Raw genomic sequence first — 17,830 nt, forward strand, 5'->3', positions numbered from 1 at the left:
AAAAGAGTTGTCCTTAATCTCTACTTCAAGATTTTCCCTTTTTTTTTCTTTCTTTCTTTTAACTGGACTCTATTCACTGACCTAAATTTTCTGTTCCTCCTAAGCTCTGCTTGGCTCATGCATGAAGGAAAGGGGCCAATGATGGCCTTGTGCCACCACTGGTCTGCTGGGGACGTGCTTAGCTTCCCATGTAAATTGGCCTCGCGCTGCCCTCGTTGGGAGTTGGCTCCATCCTTCAGCTTTGGAGGGGCTGTTCCACAGCCAGGAATAACTCAGCAGCTCCCCGGCCACCCTTCCAGCCCCTGGATCTCTCCAGCAGACCACTTAACCCCTGTTCCTCGGGGATGCACAGCCGGGTGGGGCAAAGGTGATGCACCGGCTTCCCTGCGTGAAGGAAGAGCCGCACGGCAGGAGGTGCCGGCCACCAGAACGGGGCCAGCCCCTCGCGGGTCTCAGCCCGGCGCTCCGGAGATCCGGGACAGCCACAGCCGCCCCGGGCGGCCGCCGAGAAGCGCAGGTGGGGCGGCGGCGGGCGAGGGGCGCTGGGCGGGCGCTGAACGCGCTGTGCCGGACCAGGACCGGCTCCGCTGGGGCTCCGGGCCGGCATCGCCCATCGCTCCCGGCCGGCATCGCCCATCGCTCCCGGCCGGCTTCGCCCGTCGCTCCGGGCCGGCATCGCCCTCGCCTCGGCGGCAGCGCCTCGCCCGCCCCGTCGGCGGCCGCGGGCGGTGGGAGCGCCCCTTGCCCGCCTCTCCGCCGCTCCCGCCCGCCTCCCCGGCGCTCCCTCCGCCCCCTCGGCCGGCAGCTCCCGCCCGCCGCTCCCCGCTGCGCAGAGCGGCCGCGCCGGCGGGGGATGGAGAGCCAGCGCTGCTTCGCCAACCGCTTCGATGACTACCCGGGCAGCCCCGCGGCGGCGCCGGACAGGGAGGCGGCGGTGCCGCTGGTGACGGCCACCATCGAGCGCATCCTGCGGGAGCTGCCGCCCCTGGGCGGCCCCCGCGGCTGCCCGGGCGGGCTGTACGGCGGCGTGGCCGGCGTGGCCTACATGCTGTACCACGTCGCGCAGTGCCCGCTGTTCGCGCCGTCGCGGGACTCGTACCTGCGGGCCGCCCGCCGCGTCGTGGACGCCTGCCTGCGCTACCAGGAGGGATGCGGCGAGGCCGACGCCGACACCCGCGCCGCCTTCCTGCTGGGCGGCGCCGGGGTGTACGCGGTGGCCGCGCTGGTCTACCGCGCCCTGGGGCTGCCCGAGTACGCGCGGCCGCTGGGCAAGTTCAGGGAGCTGAGCGAGGTGTGCGCCCCGCTCTCCTTCCTCGAGTGCGGCTCGGACGAGCTGTTCGTGGGCCGCGCCGGGTACCTGTGCGCCGCGCTGGTGCTGAAGCAGCGCCTGGGCATGGAGGTAAGGGCGGCCGGGCCGGGACTCTGCCCTCGGTGCTAGAGCGGGGTGCGGCGGTGCCGCGGCTGTCTGCGGCTTGAACTTTCGGGGGACAGCCTCAGAGCCCCCGGGGAGCAAGTCTCTGGGAGCTGTTCCCGTCAGCGCTGCTCCCCGAAATGAAGAGATGCGGCTTTGGCCAGAGGGAGCGGGATGGGGTCCCGGCCGTGCAGCGGAGCGCTGCGTCCCGGGGCACGCCGAGAGCATCAGCTGTTGGTTGCCGGGTGCTGAATTAGCTGGCAGGAGCCACCCCGGGCTTTTCAAGAGTATTTCCGTAAAATGAAGTGGGTAAGAGAAGTAGTTTTGAGTAAAACAGAATGAGGAACCTTGTAATACTAAGCGGTGCTGCGCTGTAATTTGTAAGCAGGGAGCCTGATTTTCAGAGGTAATTTGGTCTCGCTAACCCCAGCATACAGACTTTCGGAAATCTGTCCCTGTATTTTGGTGCTTTTTATGAATGAGAGCAGGAATTTTTTTGCTGGAAGGGTGAAATGTGGTTATGGTTCAGCACAGCATTGTTTTCAGTAGTCGGGACTTTACCCCAGGACATTGTCGCTGCCAGTACAATTCAACTGACAATTCAGAGCTTCCACTGATTATGGCATAATAATTATTGCAACCGATTGTGTTTGCTGTGGTGATTGTTACTAAGTGGCCAGTGTGGTATCTGAGCAGGCAGTTGGTAGATTTTTTTCTCCTGTCCTCTTGTCAGGTCCAATCTGTGTTTCCTCTGTTAATCACTGATTTGTAAGTTCATATGCTTCTGGCTTTCTTCCCTCCCAGGAGAGGAAGCAAGATTTATTTATAAGTAAATAAATGATGTAAAAACTAGTGGCTCTGCCCCATCCAATACCAGTCACTGCAATTGGAGTCTGAAGAGATTCAGTTAATGGAGGTCTCAGGAGGCTCCAGGGTATCCAGAGAAGCCAGGAAGAATGTTAAATACTGTGATTGCTGTGAACTAGAATTCCTAACCACACTAAGCATTTCAAGTAGCATACCAAGCCTGCTGTTCTTTGTGTAGGATTGTCTGGCAATCATAACCATAAACATGGTTATGTTATTTGTAACCGTAACATAACCAAATCTTTCACTTGGTGGCCTTTCCCATGACAGGAAAGTTTTGTAGACAGGTCACAATCCATTGTGCAGCAGTGCCTGCCTGAAGGGATGGTTTCTCATAGAGAAATAAGCCATCCCTGTTGGTTCAGTTTGCACTGTGGGAGTGTGTCCAGCACCCATGTCAGTGCTTATGATGGTGTTGTGGCATTCCAGCAGAAGGAGGTGGCACCCTGCATTCTGCTGCTTTATTTAATGTCATTTCCATGTGCCTTACATCCCTGAGAGCAATTGCTGAACAGCTGGGAGAGTGGGTGCAGTCACCTCTCACAGGCAACGTGAGCAGTGGGAGAGCTCTCCTCTGTTTGCTTGCTTGGTGAAAAATTGTACTAAAAGCAGCTGTACAGAGTTACACATCCCCACAGGTAAGCACAGGTGTGCACTTACTGTGGAACCTATTTAGCAGGTGGGTTAATTGCTATTTTGCCAATAAAACAGATCCTGTGACCCCTTGCTGATGTTCTCATTGATGAGCTAATGTCCTTCTATAGTATTATTTCTTCTGTCAAATACATTGTAATTTTAAATGCATAGTGCAAGAAACAAAGCACATCACTAATAATTAATAAAATCAAATTAATTTTTTAAATTTTAACGAAGATTTAAAAAACTTACAACTGAAATATTTGGCTTCTTTATGAGGAGAATTACGATTTCTAGTCTGTATGTACTCAAGCTTGAGCAAAATTTGTGTCCTTCGATAAATATTCCCAGCCTAGTACAGAATTATTTTAATTAGTACATTGCCAGACCAAACCTTGCATCTTTTTACAAATGAAGAAAGGGATGCCCAGAGAGAGTGCGTGTCATTTATTACCCAAGGTCAAATTGTAAGCCAGGTGCATCCCAGAATAGAAGCAATATCTTGTGATTCGAACCGCTGGAAAATGCTACCTCCTGTAATTTGATTGTGCACAGCCTCACATGGCTCATTGCAGCATGTTTTCTTGTTACATTCTTTTTTTTTTTCTTTTTTTTTTTTGGGGACACTGTGCAAATATTTCCATCAGAAAGTGAAATACATTCCTTACGCTGAAACACAGCCGCTGCTGCCCGCATGTTTTTTTTCCTCTGAAGGAGTCAAATGGTGACCTACATATGAGAAATCACTTGTCCTTGAAAAAAGCCTTTTGAGGGAATTTTATCATTTCTGTCTTGTATTTGTTTTTTGTTTAATCCAAGCAGGGATGGAAGGTGACAGCTTTATTTCAGCAGACACGCGTTTAGCTCAGCTGCTGTGCCCCAATACTTCAATTTCTTGCTAAAGAGTCCCGGTGTCTTTAAGCTCCACATGTTCTTCATGAAGTTAATGGACTGTCCTGAAGGATCCAGTCTGTTGGATAACACTGGCCTCATGTGAAGAAGGCATTTGCATTCAGCTGGTTTTCAGATTTCTAGGCTAATACAGCATTTTTCCCTGATTAATTGGGATTTTTTGCATGAGTAAGGATTACTTAAACAGTCAAGGCTTAACAGGATTTGACTTTCATGATGCACTGTGCATTAGGAAAGATGTTTATTTTCATCCCTTCTTTAATTTCCATTACATTGCAGTCAGTGCTTCCCAGACAGAGAAAGGTAAAATATTGTTTTGGCAGAAACAGTGTGTCATTTGTGTAAGGTGCATGTACTTTAGCTGTCCTTAACTGCTGTGTTTTCACCATTCGGGGGGGGAAAATTGTTTTATTCTCCCTTAAGTACATCTTTTTCTAATGCTTGTAGTGTAGGTTCATTGTGTGTCCTTGGGGAAATCTGTCAGTCCTTCTTTTAATTACCTCCACTCACTCTCTGTTTGCCTGGGCAAACAGCAGTAAGACACCATTAAAATGATGGTCCCATCCCTCTGTTTGGATGCTAACTTAGCCTCTCCTCAATTTTTCTCTGTGAGGCTGCTGTCCCATTTCGTGGTTGATGGAGCATGGTGTGCCTGGGTCGATGCACTCCCTTCTGGCAATGTAACTGTCAGATGATGGGAAAGGTACAGAAGTTCAAGTGGCTCCTTGTATTGCCATCTGCTAAAGCTGTTGCTGCCTTTTAGCACAGCTTGGCTTATCTTTTAATAACTGACCCTGTGGATGGGCTCCACTGACTTCCACTGGCTCAGGGTTGCAGCAGCACCGGCAGCAGTGCTGCCCTGGAGGAGACACAGGGCAGCGTTTGGCACAGCCTGGGGCTGCGATTCCATTGGAGACCCTGGTTTCAAAAGATTTTGGGCACCCCGTGAGAGACCCTTGCTGCAGTTTCAGGGGTGACAAGGTGAACCATCACACTGGCAGCAGCATGGCCAAACCTGTTTCCTCAGGGATTGAGGCTCTGGGGAGTCTTGGGAGCCCTTAGAGGCTCTCCAGTGCCACAGTGGTTCCTGTCTCTGTGGCAGAGGGACAGCTCAGTTTCCTTTTCCAGCCAGTGCTAGGTCACATCTGGTGTGCATTTCCAGGGCTGTTATCCCTTCAGTGTGCACAAGTCTGATATTCTGTCAGGACCTGCTGAAAAGGGCCATGGTCTTTCCAGCAGGACCTTGTTGAGTGTAAATGGTGAAAACCATTCTTATCCTGGCTGCCATCTATCACCTCTTTTGTCCTGGACCTCAGGAGATTGCAAATCAAGCTGAATGAGTCACCTGGTATGTGGAAAGCAGGAATAGCTCTGCTGTGGGATGTCTGGGATCTGGGTACCGGAGCAAGGGAAGTGTTGGGCGTTATTTTAAGAGGCAGTGGAATGGATGGATGTGCAGTGTGTGGAACCTGACGGGTCCAACCAGTGTGTGTTTTGTCATATTCTGGGAGGGAAGGTACAAATACAAGAAAACTGTTTTCTTTCAGCTCCTCAGACTATTCTAGATGATGTTATTGGCTCCTTAGAGCCTTCCCTCCAGACAGTCAGTGAGTATTTAAAGACTCTTGTAGGCTACTTTGCTCTGCTTTTTTCTTTTTTTTTTCAATCTCTTAGGAAAAAAATGGAAAGTGTGAGAGGAAGAATCTTCCTGAGACCTGCCTAGACATGTTCATTTGCAACTCTTTAACTTGGAATGTAGATGTATTAATGCTGAACATAGTGTTTCTGAAAGACATACAAATTAAAGATCTTTGAAGGGAGCTCTGCAAAATACCCACAAAACTGATGCTCCTCCAAGTGATGTAGTGCAGAATCCCCGTGTCAGGCTTTAATTCTCACCTGTGCCTGAAAGGAGAGGCTTGGCCTTTGAGGTGGCATTTCATTCCTCCACTGTGGCCATTAAAGTCCTTTCTCTCTGTGGAAGAATTTGCCAGTTTATGTGAAACGTTGTGGTGTTTTAAATGTCAGATATCACAGTGCTAGCTGGGACTGTGCTGATTTCATTATTTCATTTCACACAGGCCACTACACAGCCAGGATCTCTTTTTTTGCCACAGGATTAAAATGAGTTAACAGTAAAGATAAAATCTTTTCATCCTAGCCTGCCTCTTTTAAATGTACAGTCTCCTAGCCATGGTTTTCAAAACTACACAGAGGGGATAAATTTTTCATTAGTTTGCTTAAATTGATGAATTTAACCAGGATTTGAAAACTGGCATTTTCTAAAGTAAACAGTAAAACAAAGGGAATTATTTGCATCTCGATTTTTTTAAAGGAATCTAAATTAATTTGGGTATACATTTCAGAATTTTCCTGTTTCTCTTCAGCAAATAAATGCAAATCCATTTTATTTTAACAGCCTTCAGAGTGAGAGATGGGAACATCTTGATAATGGCTGGATTCAGTTCAATGCAGTGGACCCTGAATATTCAGCTGTAGAGTCAAAGTAGAAAACTGGAGGTTCAAAATGTTGAATTTCAAGTGCACTGTTTATCAGCCAGAAAAAAAGCACTGTAATACAGACTGGATCCTGCTGGAATTGGGGGTTTGATTGACACAAGTTTAGTGACATAAGTTATGTATTCTGCTGCAGAAATACGGATTTTAACTGCTTATAGCTGAAGTGTGGTATTAAAAAGACAGCTCTGTACAAAAGCAGTGCTGTTTCTATGTGCCTCTTAGTGCTGTTGGAAGAACATTTGCCTATGCAACAGCATCTTTCTGCTGAAGAAGCAGCCCAAGAAGATTTTAATAAAAAAAAAAAGGGAAATATATTTATGTGAGGCACCTCTTGTATCCAGAATTGGACTCTACTTCTCCATCCTTCTCCTGACTCCTTTAAATTTCATATGCCAGCATTTAACTCTTAAACTTTGTCAGTTCAGTCACCTTCCTCATTATCCCCTATTGAGGGGAGAGCGTTGAGGTCACCCTTTGGAGTTTGTTGGAGCTGTTTGGGAGCAGAGGTGTTCCAGGCAGTCCCTGCCCTCTGCAGTGCTGCCTTTGCCTTGGAGGTGAGAGCTGCAGGACCAAGCACAGGAGCTGAAATGAGGACAGGCTTGTGGAGAGGTGCTGGGCAGTTCCTTGGACCTGTGGAGCGTGGCTGAATCCCTGGGAGCGTCTGGAGCCATCAGCGTTTGAAGCAGAGGAGCGGGGGATGTCTCTGGCAGAGAGTGCAGGGAGCTGCTGGTTTTCACAGCATTACTTACTTGGGGTCCCTTTGGTGGCACAGGGTCCTTAAATCTGGGTTTTCACTTTTTTTTCTGTGTTTTCAGATTTTTGTGTGTTGCGTTTTATGTGTACACCAAAGAACTGTATTACCATGCTGTGTTTCTACAGGAAGCAATATTTGACATTGATGTTTTCCCCTTGTGATTTTTTGTGGCCTGGTTCTTACACAGGACCAAAAGCCACAGTTAACAGTGTTAACTCACAGGTGGCACTGGATGACACAGCAGAAAGCAGGAGTGTGCATATCAAACATGCTCCTGTGGTGGATTGGAGTGTGTGGAGGCAGAGACAGGCAGGCATGGGGGAAAAGGACATTTGACAGAGGCTTGAGCAGAGAGGCAAAGAGAGAGACAATTTAAAAATTATTTTAAAAGCAAAATAATTAGTTGCTGTCAAAAGTAGAAAAATGGAAAGGTGTAGAGGGTAGCAGAACTCAAGGATGAAAGGAAAAAGAAAATAAATAATGTAGTCCCTGGAGCAGGGGAGATTTAAATCTAAAATTCTTTGACAGACCGGTGGAGATCTGATGGCCAATGTACTCAATTTAGAAGAAGGTAAAAGTTCAACAGAACAGTAAACACAGCAAGAAGAGGACAGACAGAGAAGTAAGCTACATTTTGTTGAGGAAAATTGCTCTTTTTGTCAGCTTGTTTTTTGTTTGTCGCCCATTCTGTCCCCATATTCTCTTTGCATACACTCTTACATTTACAAAAATAGCTGTCATCACATCCAGTGCTTGCAAATCAGAGCACAGCTTTATGTGTTATATTCCATATTTTCCTTAAGGAATAAGTGAGACAACTGCTGATGTCTGGAAGCAAATACAGGCTTTTTCATGCACACTGCTGTACTTCTGACACTGATATTTTCCTGTTATGTGCACATAATAGTATAAATCAATGTGTAATCTGAACAGTAATGCTGTTAGTAAACTTTACTTTGGTAGCAGGCTAAAGAAGAAGGACTATGAAGGACTGAGCTGCTCCAGGGAGAAAGAAAAGAGCACCAGGCTAACAAACAATTACTCTGTAAAAGTGTAGCATCCTCAGCACTTCACAGCACTGAAATGGAGGGATAAAAGTGAGCTGTAAGTTCCTCTGTAGCCATGTAACACACACTGTTAGAATGTTAGATTTTTACATAAAGATGTAGCACAGCTATGCACCACATCTGTCAGGGTGCAGATGTAAAAAAGATCCTTTTCTTTTGTCTCACCTCCATTAAATCAGTAGATCCTACATTTCTCTGTTAATTAAAATCAGCCTACAGCCCCATTGCAGATCAGGTTCTCCAGAGCCTTACCTTTGAGCAGAATTAAAGCTCTGTTGAGAGGATCAATCGAGATGAGAAAGTCCTGTGGTCCTGCTGTCACCCAACTTCTCTATTCTACCCCTTAAAAAAAAAAAATTCAATTCAATATTCAATCAGGTCACAATTTTTAATGAGATGATCTGTCAAAACATGTCTTTGTGTCTGTCATGGCAGGGCGTTCTTTGACCATTGACCATTGAATGGGATTAAGCACCAAGTGATGTTGTGTAACCTTCTGTCCACTCCATTACAGCAGAGTTCAGGGACAATACCTTGTCAAAACCAGTTAATTCTTATCTATGTTGTAGGCTTATTTTCAACTGATAGTTAGTGAGCTGGAGTACCAAGGCAAAATAATTAAAATAGCTGCTTCATTTTAGGCAAACATGATAAAAAAGTATTTTAATAGCAGTCCAAGCTGTGGCTGAGTCATTTGGTGTTTCTCAGCTCACTATATTTTGATGTCTGAGAGAGGAACCATAAATCTATTTTTGCAGTAATTCAGCATTCCTGAATCCTTCATTTTAATGGCTTGGTATTTCTTGTTGAAGAATAGTGGATCATGAGTGAGATGGAAGGATGTCTGATAGCATTGAATTATCTGGGAGGAAAAAGAATGTGGCAGATAAATACACCTTCTGTCTGTCCAAGGCATTAGTTATTTTGTGTGGCTAATCTTTGGAGGATGCTTCTAGTCCCTCATTGGTACAATGTTATAAATTTGGGATATGCTGGTCGTATTTAGGCTGCTCTTAAATGAAGGCTGCTCTTAAAAATGTGTGGGCCTAGAAACAGCACACGCCAAAGCAGCTCTGTGCTGGTGGGTCAGTGACGAATTGGAAGGTGGTAATTATTGCTTATTCCATCCTGGTGGCATTCTGCAGTTTGTCTCAGTCCTGACAACTAAATGACATCCCTCCGACAATCAGAGAGCTGACAGGGACCTTGAGAGGTAATTTAGGCTGCCATGTAGCCCACAGGAAGGTGTACCTGTGCCTGTCATTCCTTACAGCCCCTCCCTTGCTCTTCATACCCCCAGTCAGTGGTGAGGGATCTGCAGTCTGCCCTGGATGGCTGACACTGCTTTGTTAGAAAGTCCAGCCTAATGATTAAGCTGAATCTTGCTGTAATTTAAGCCTGATTTCCTTGTCCTCTATTGAGAAGTTGCAAGAAACTTTGTTCCTCTCTGCAGAAGCTCTTTAGGTTATAATTTCAAGACTGTTACAGTTTTTTACCCTTATTTTTTTTCTTCTCTAAGCAATCCTAATCCTTCCAATTTTCCCATGTGTGTCATGATTTCCTGCACCTCTGGTCATTCCTATTGCACTCTGCCAGTCTCCCTCCAACCTGTCCTGAAGAGGGCCAGAAGCTGGACACATGGTTCTGGCAAAGGCCTTTCTAGTTTAGCAAAGAGATAACTCTGTTTCTTCCAGGTCTTTTTCCCATATACACAGCTGAGTAAGATGTTTGCACCTCACACCAGCCTGACACTGACTTGCCTCCAGCTCATTATGACCTGCTATTATCCAGCAGCCTTTTAATGGGCTGCAGCTCATGGACAGGTATTCTTTAGGAAAATCTCTGAACAAGTGAAGTAGGTGGGGGTCATGTGGTGACAGGGAATCATTGAACTGTGCTGTGATATGCAAGTTGAGAAGCTTCTTCACCTGAAGGAGCTTTATGTCATTAATACCAGCTAGAGAATCTCTTTGCCTTTGTTCCCTGAATAAAACTGGGAATATTCTGTGTTGTAACTTGAGGTGTGCCAGTACATATCCACATCTGTGAAGTGTTCAGAGTTCCTTAGTGGAAGTACACTTGGAACAATTTATCTGAGAGTGCTGTATTAAGTCAATTATTTTGTCCGCATTAGAAATCAAGGAGTAAGTGAAATCTGAAGCGTCTGGAGGTTAAATTTAGTCTGTTCTTGTGATTTACTTTAGTTGCTAATGTAAAGATAAGGCTCAGTGTTGTCTCTTCTTTTTGCCATCTGTGAAATGGCTAATGCTGTACTTACTTTAGTTTTCTGGGACTAGGCCAGTGATTAAGTAGTCAAAATTCCAGTTATAATAGCAATGGACTGCAAGATACACATTCCACATGGAGCTGTTTAAATTTGTTCAGAGCTAAGTTGGTCAAATATGAACTTGGGGAAGATTCATAGCAGTAGAACAGAAAATGAAACTTATTCAGGCTCTTTAAATAAATATTGATTTGTTTGGTTTTGTTCTTGCAGAGCTGAATCAATCATGAGCTTTCTTATGCCAGGCTGCCATTTTCATCCATACATGTTTTTTTATTATGCCATCAAAAATGCCTGGAAATAATGCTCATTAGACTGCTACACGGAAATAATGCTCATTTGACTGCTACACATCCAGGAGACAAAACATAGACAGAGTTGTAGTGTGAATGCACTTGTCCTATTTTGATTTTATTCTCTAAGCACTGTGGGGGACTGCTAGCTTATTTTGGTAAAACAAATATTTAGAAAAAAAACAACACACAGGTAAACTGAGTCAAACTTGGACTTGAATCTAAGCGTCTTTAAATGAATAAAATCTACACCATCTATCTGAACAGCGAATGAGCGTACTCAGATTTGGATTTGGCACAGTTGTAGAGTCAAAGCATGGCCACAGCTGGAGGGCACCTCTGGAGATGTTCTGGGCCAGCCCCCTGCTCAGAGCAGGGTCCACAAGAGCAGATTTCCCAGGGCTGTGCCCACTTGGTTTTGAATATCTCTGCTCTGTACCTGTAAGGCAACCTGTTCCTGTGCTTGGCCACCCACCCTACAGTAAAAAGGCTTTATTTTTATATTTAAGTAGAATTTTCTGTCAGTGGGCACTGTTAGGAAGATCCTGGCTCTGTCTCCTCTGCTCTTTTCTATCAGGTACATATTAGGCTGTACACATTGATGAAATCTCCACAAAGCCTTCTCTTCTCCAGGCTCAGCTATCCTTGAGTTAATACATAGAAAGCACATGGTCATTTCTGCTCCATTTGCCTCTTTTCTCCAAAAGCAGGCTCACAGTGCCATTCCACCTCTGCCTTCCTCTAGTACCTTGAATGGGTGAAGAATTGTAATTTTTTTTTCTCTTGCAGTTGCCAGCAGGGAAGTTCAGAAGGACCCACTCAGCACCATGGTCTTCTTGTCAGTCTTTGCTGTATCAAGGAAGGGCAGAATCTTCTCGTAGTATCTAAATATTAAGGTTTGACAAAATCCTTTTTGGTTCTGGCAGGTAGTTGGGAAGGTTGTGGATCTGAAAATTTTTGGTATAAAGATTTCTTTTTACTCTGGTTTAGTGCATGCTGCAGCTCGAAGGCTTCTCAAGGGCCCCACAGCTCTGAGTGTCAGTGAAAATGCCTGGATGATTTTAGGAGGTAGACCATGCCCCACCATTGAAAGAAGACAAAAAAAAAACCCTAGAAGTGCCTGTGCCCCTGCACTGCAGGAACATTATCTCCTGACTGTGTTAATCAAACACCTCAGTGCTGTTTGCTAGTGGAGGAGGAGAGTTCCCTGTCCCAAATGATGTGTGAGCAGCCACAGATGCAGCAGGGGAAAAAGACAAAACCTTTTTCTGAAAGCTAAATTACAGGCCAGGGGATAATAAAACATTCTTTCCAGTGTCTGCAGATGGCCAGGACACCCCTCAAGCACGGGGGCTGTGAGGGAGGTTCTTTTCCTGTTGTTATTTTTGTGGAATCTCTTTCAGGTTCTGCATGACAGATATCAGAGAACTTCAGTGTCCTTCTGGGCTCTTGAGGTGAAGTTGTTTTATTCCAAGGACATCAGAATATTAACCACACAAAATAGGGTATGAAAGGCATCTGGTAAAGGATTTTAAATACATGTATTTTGACTTAACAAGCTTGCCTTGGAAAACACACTTTGTGATCTATAGGTCCAGAAATAGCTGTGTGGGGCCCTCCTGTCTCACTTTGCTCAGTTCCTCCTGTGGGGCTGCAGGGAACAGTCATGTAAAATTGACAAATCTAGCAAAAGAGAAGATGGCATTGCGTGCTCCCAGGGCACCGTGTGTCATCTGTAACATGAGGAATTGTATTTCCTGATAGTTAATTACATGCAAGCTAATGGCCAAGTGCTGTGAATATGTCTTTATTGCTGATGGCAGTGGTGTGATTTGTCTCATGGCTCTCATTCTTCCTCCTTGCTGTGTGAGGTTTGAACTCTTAGAGTAATATGAACTGTGCCTTCTGATACAGCAATCTCTTTTTCCCAAAGTCTGCTTGGTTTACTGAGAATTGAGGGAGAAGTAGCACAAAGGGAAGATAGATAAAATGTTCCTAAGTCTATTATAGTACCAAATGGCAATCTTGCAACTAGGAGAAAAATACAGATAGTAATCCCATTACTTACCAAGTAAGCTATGTTTTAAAGAGCACAGTATGCCACACTTCCTCAAATAAATCCCATGACTCTTACTCTGCCCTTGAAATGTGGCAGTGTTGAATTATAAGTGACTGTCTGTATTTGAAATATGACTTGGAATGTGTTTGGAGTTGTGGGCATATTTCCAGGCAATGCTAATGGCACTGTATGCCCCTGGAAATTCTTTTGTTACTGTACTTTGCTTCAGAGCCCTCTTGTCAATGTGCCCTGGAGTATCTGGGAGCCTTTTACTACATCAGGCTGCTCCCACAGTCTAAGGATAGAGTAAAATTCAGATGACTCAGAGGACTTGATCACCTTCATCTGGTTTTCCTGCATTATGTTGTCAGCATTCTTCCTGTAGCTTAAGTTGATATTTCTATTCAGTGGCTTATTGGCATGGCACAAATTGCAGATCATCACTCAAAGTAAAAGTGGCATGATGCCAGCATGGAGTTCTCTAGAATTCCCCTTGCTTGAAGGCAGTGCTTGTACTACTTTCAAGTGACTAATTTATGCCTTAGTTAGCCTCTGAATGATGCTGTTGTGTCATTTACCTCATTTAACTAATTTCACAGGTAGCCACACTGTTCCTCAGCAGCAAATATTTAGACATACTTCCAGGTGTCACAGGCCTCATAAAGATCTGCATGGTAGAATTGTGCATATAAAGGAGCATAACATGGAATAAAGAAGTCTTTTGAGACAAGCAAGATCACTTGTAAACAACAGAATCATAAAATTAGTGGCTGATGAAAGTAGCCAATACCTTGTTTACATTTGAATAGGTCTTTTGATGCAGTGTCAAAGATAATCTTATTTGAAAACTTAATTCATGCTGACTTGGATGGGACTTTGCGGATTTGGATTTGGCAGAAAGAACCACAAGCAAAGCCAATCATAAGTACTAATAAGGGACTGATGTAGAAACCAGCCTCATTTATTATATTCATTAATGGTCCAGAAGAGGCAGATATCTGGATAAGAATTGATTTGGCATTTAAACTGGAGCAAGTGCCAGACATTATGCATAGGCAGAGGGAGAATATGAGAACAGCTCAAGAGATGAAAAAAATGAGCTAACAGAAGGTTTATTTTTATTTTTTATTTTCACACGTATCTGTGAAGAAATACCTGTAATACCTATCCTGTATGTTAGGAAGAAAGTGAGATTCAAGCAAGGTGGACATGACAGGGCCTGAGTACATCAGAGTTCAGCACTTACTTTAATGTGAACTCTCCTTACATTCCTTTGCATTTATTCTCCCTGGGAATGAACAGCTAATATCAATGAAAAGCCATAACCAGTTCTCATTATCACAACAAGGTATCCACAAGGTCAGTGCCATTTTGGACTCCTTACACAGCTGTACCATCCAACAGAGATAAGATGTATTCACTCTGTGATTCCTCAGACTTTTCCATTGCCTAAAACTCACCCTGGATGCCAAAACATCAGAAGTTTTGTAGTCAAATCTTTTCCTGGTGGGCTGGTGAATAAGGTTGGATACTCTTAAATGTCCAAGGCACGTGATTTATGCCCTGGAACTCTCCTGGGTATCTTTTGATAGGCATGTAAATCCTGAGAGTGCTGTGTTGAGGGTCACATAAGCCATGCCAAAATTCATAGGCCAACAGCTACCTCACTCACCATCTGTGGAGCTCTGGTACAGATCTATAGTGCTGTCTTTTCTCCATGGTATTTATGCAACTCCTTCCAGTTTTCCCACAGGTAGTGAGTGGCCATTTGCACTCCACCTGCCATAACTCATCTCTACATCCTCCAAAGGAGGCTGTAAAGCTGCAGCTGGGGAGCACATCCCACGTAGCTCATCCCTCCCAGTGTGCTGGAAGTGCTCTTCTCACAGAGCCCCAAGGGTCTGACCTGCTGCAGAGTAAAAGCAAATTTGGCATCACATCTTTTCCCAGTAGCAAGGGCAGAATGTGTTCACCTCTTGTCACCCTTACAGATTTTAAGATCAAATGGGCTCTGAGCAAATTGCAGTACAAGTGGGGGTCTTCCTTTTTATATGCAATAACCTTGAGATTTCATCACAGACCTGGCAATTCAAATTCACCTCCCTTCTTTTTCTGACACAGTGCAGTGATTTAAGCTGATGCCTCTCAGCAGAGTGTGCTGATGGCTGGAGCATCCTATTTTACCTCTGATTGAAATTACTCCTGTTCAATACTCAAACATTCTTCAGAGCACAGCCTGGAGGGATGTGCCCCAGACGCTGTCTTTGTCACCTGAAGTGGCAGTAAGGGATGAAACTGTTGCTTGCAGCATGGCACAGGCACAGTAACTGCACAACAGGTTTAAATAACAGTTTTCAAACTGTTTCACACACAGCACAGCATGGACAGTTGGATGCTTCCACTTGATTGCAGTGAGGAGCACGATAGTGTATAAACAAATGTTTCTCCTTCAAGATTTGTTTCTAGTGCTCCATCTGCTTTAATGTCTTGTACCAGTGCTAGATGACTCAGCTACACAAATGTCTGTGGAAAGTGGTTCTGAAATGTGTTGTCTGTAACATGCCTCATGCCTAACCTGCTTTCATTAAGGACTTGGGTTAAGCTCTGAAACACAAGGGTTCATTTATTTTCCAGCATTGATGGGCTGAGTTCTGGGAGTTGATTCTATGACTTGGCCTTGCAACATCTGCCAGTGTTGTGACCCATCCCTGAAGGCAAGAGTAACCCAGGTTCTTGTTAATAGATCCCTTGGGCCAGATTAGAATAAAACCACACTGAATGATTGGTATTTGTAAATGTATATACCTGGGGTTTATTTTGGAACAGTTTGGTTGCAAAGGTGAGCTGGTATATGACCATAAAATAATAATTTTGTTTATTATTATCTTTAGTAATATAGCAATATAAAAGCATAAAAATAACACTCAAGTAAATGAACAAGGGAAAAGAAAAAAAAGCATAAGAGTGGAAAGATATCCCACCGATGGATCCTGCAGTAAGACTTGGTGTAATTTCAATGTCCATTGGTCAAAGTGATGGTCACAGTCTTGATGCACTGGGGGTGGGGGAAGCCCCCAAAACACAAAGTTCAATGGGTTAATGTATGCTTAGATTTGGTGAGAATGCCCAGGTACCTTCCCTGATGGGGAAACTTGCAGTCCTTTGGGGGAAAGCCTCAGAAATGAGCCTGGGGATGTTTTGGGGGTCTTTGGTGTTTTATGAGCCCTTCTTGCCTCTCACTTCAACCCAGTTGAGCCAATTATGCCCCATCAGAGCGGATGAGCACCCTCAGGACCTTTCCTTGGGGTAGCAGCGGGAGTTTTACAACTGAGGGAGCACAACTGGCAGGATAAAAAGCACCATCCCACCTTGCAGGATCTGCCTCTTACCTGGCTCAAAGCCTGGCTTGTAGCCCTGGTGCTGGGTGCTCACACCCTCGGTCTTACAGGGACCAAAGGCTTCACCACCACACACCCAAAAACTCACTGCCTGCCCCTCTGGGGTGCAAAGCACTAATGGGAAATTGTTTGAGTCATTAACCATTAACATTCCAGTCTCTCACAGTCAGGAATCAATGTACTTACATTGTGATATTGGATGAGTTGAAAGGTGACAAATCATTTATTTACACAACATGGGCTCTGAAGAATTCAAGTGTAATTCAGTTGAAGCAGTGGAGCTCTTCCAGCAGCCAAGCCAAAGATCTTAATAAAAATTCTCAATTATGGAAAAATTCAGTTGGTTTGTTAAAATTGCACGGTGTGAATGGACTCAGCTAAATTTTGCAGAAATAATTTCCCTAGCTTATTTGAGTCTTGGGGGAGCAGAGAGATATTTTGCCTTTAAATTTGCAGCTTCTCATAAACCATCATTTTGTTCATACATTGCAAGATAAAGTAAATTTTTATATTCTTTAACAGGTTATCTTCTTTGATACATTATCTCCTGTCCAGAAATGAAGATGTTAGCTTCACTTAGAAGAATTTCTTAATTACCCTTAAAGTACTCGTTTCTGCTTGACTTCTTGTTTTGTTTATTTCGATAATGGGAGAACAGACCCAGAGAATTATTGGGAGAAAGAACAAAGCAATCAGTGCTAAAGTAGCTGTTAAATAATCATTTCAGTGTTACTCTCATGCATCCTAACACTTTCTGTTTGCTTCCCACAGTGCTGCAATACACAGAGCAGATAACAGACCTGCTCACAGCACTGAGAATTGTCACACATAGTTTAGGTCCTTCTGCTCCCTGAGTGTCAGACTGGGAGCAGCTCAGGGACTCCTGAGGTACTGAGCTCTTACATCTCCACCTGTATCATACAGCCCCTGTTGGGGCATGCCATGCTTCCCTAGGCAGCATGTTAGCATGGAAGCCAAGCTTTTATTTATTTTACATGTGGGAAAAAATCCCAGTGCATTGAAGGCATTGTAGTTAGAAGCCTCTGATGCTGGCAGCAACTGTGTTCTCTTTCTGAGCCTTAATTTGAAGCAAATGAAGGAATGAGTAGTAGCTAATTTTTGCAGGTTTTAACAGTAACAAGCTGTACAGTCTTTCATGGATAGTTTTCCAAATGCTACTTCCTGCAGCCTCTCCTCCTCCATCAGTTTTTTTTAAGTTCCAACACTTCTGCCACGAGGCTTTGAGGAGATGTTTCTGTTTTCTTATTTAGTTTGGTAAGCCTGTGAATGACGCACGTTGGCTTGTACAGGAGGAGGAGGTCTGAGCACTCACAGAAGAAGCCTGCAGGCACTGGAAGTACATTGGGAATTCTTGCATGAGGAGGATGAAAGGACTGGATGATAGTGACAGATATCGAATGCAGTATTTTTAATATAAAGGGGAAAATAATATAAAGCTGCCTAATAATGCATAGAATGAAGTCTCTGGTTTCTGATCAAATGTCCCTGGCATATTTTTTGATTTGGAACTATGTCAACAGTGCTGAACAATACTCCAAGGAAGCCAAAAAAAGAAGAAAGAACAAACCTATGACACCCAGTAACACACTTTGCATGTAAAATTAAGTG

General features: G+C 44.6%; 1 protein-coding gene across 1 annotated transcript in view; it reads left to right on the forward strand.

Annotated features, from left to right (window-relative positions):
• Positions 1-291: 291 nt before the first annotated feature.
• Positions 292-17,830, forward strand: part of LANCL3 (LanC like family member 3) — a 36,809-nt gene continuing 19,270 nt past the window's right edge. Inside the window, exon 1 of the mRNA XM_030282552.4 lies at positions 292-1,399. Within this exon, the coding sequence (XP_030138412.2) occupies positions 371-1,399 (1,029 nt within the window). The 5' untranslated portion in view covers positions 292-370. The remainder of the gene's footprint in view (positions 1,400-17,830) is intronic.

This window comes from Taeniopygia guttata, chromosome 1 (genome assembly GCF_048771995.1).
Source record: "Taeniopygia guttata chromosome 1, bTaeGut7.mat, whole genome shotgun sequence".
Classification (NCBI taxonomy): domain Eukaryota; kingdom Metazoa; phylum Chordata; class Aves; order Passeriformes; family Estrildidae; genus Taeniopygia; species Taeniopygia guttata.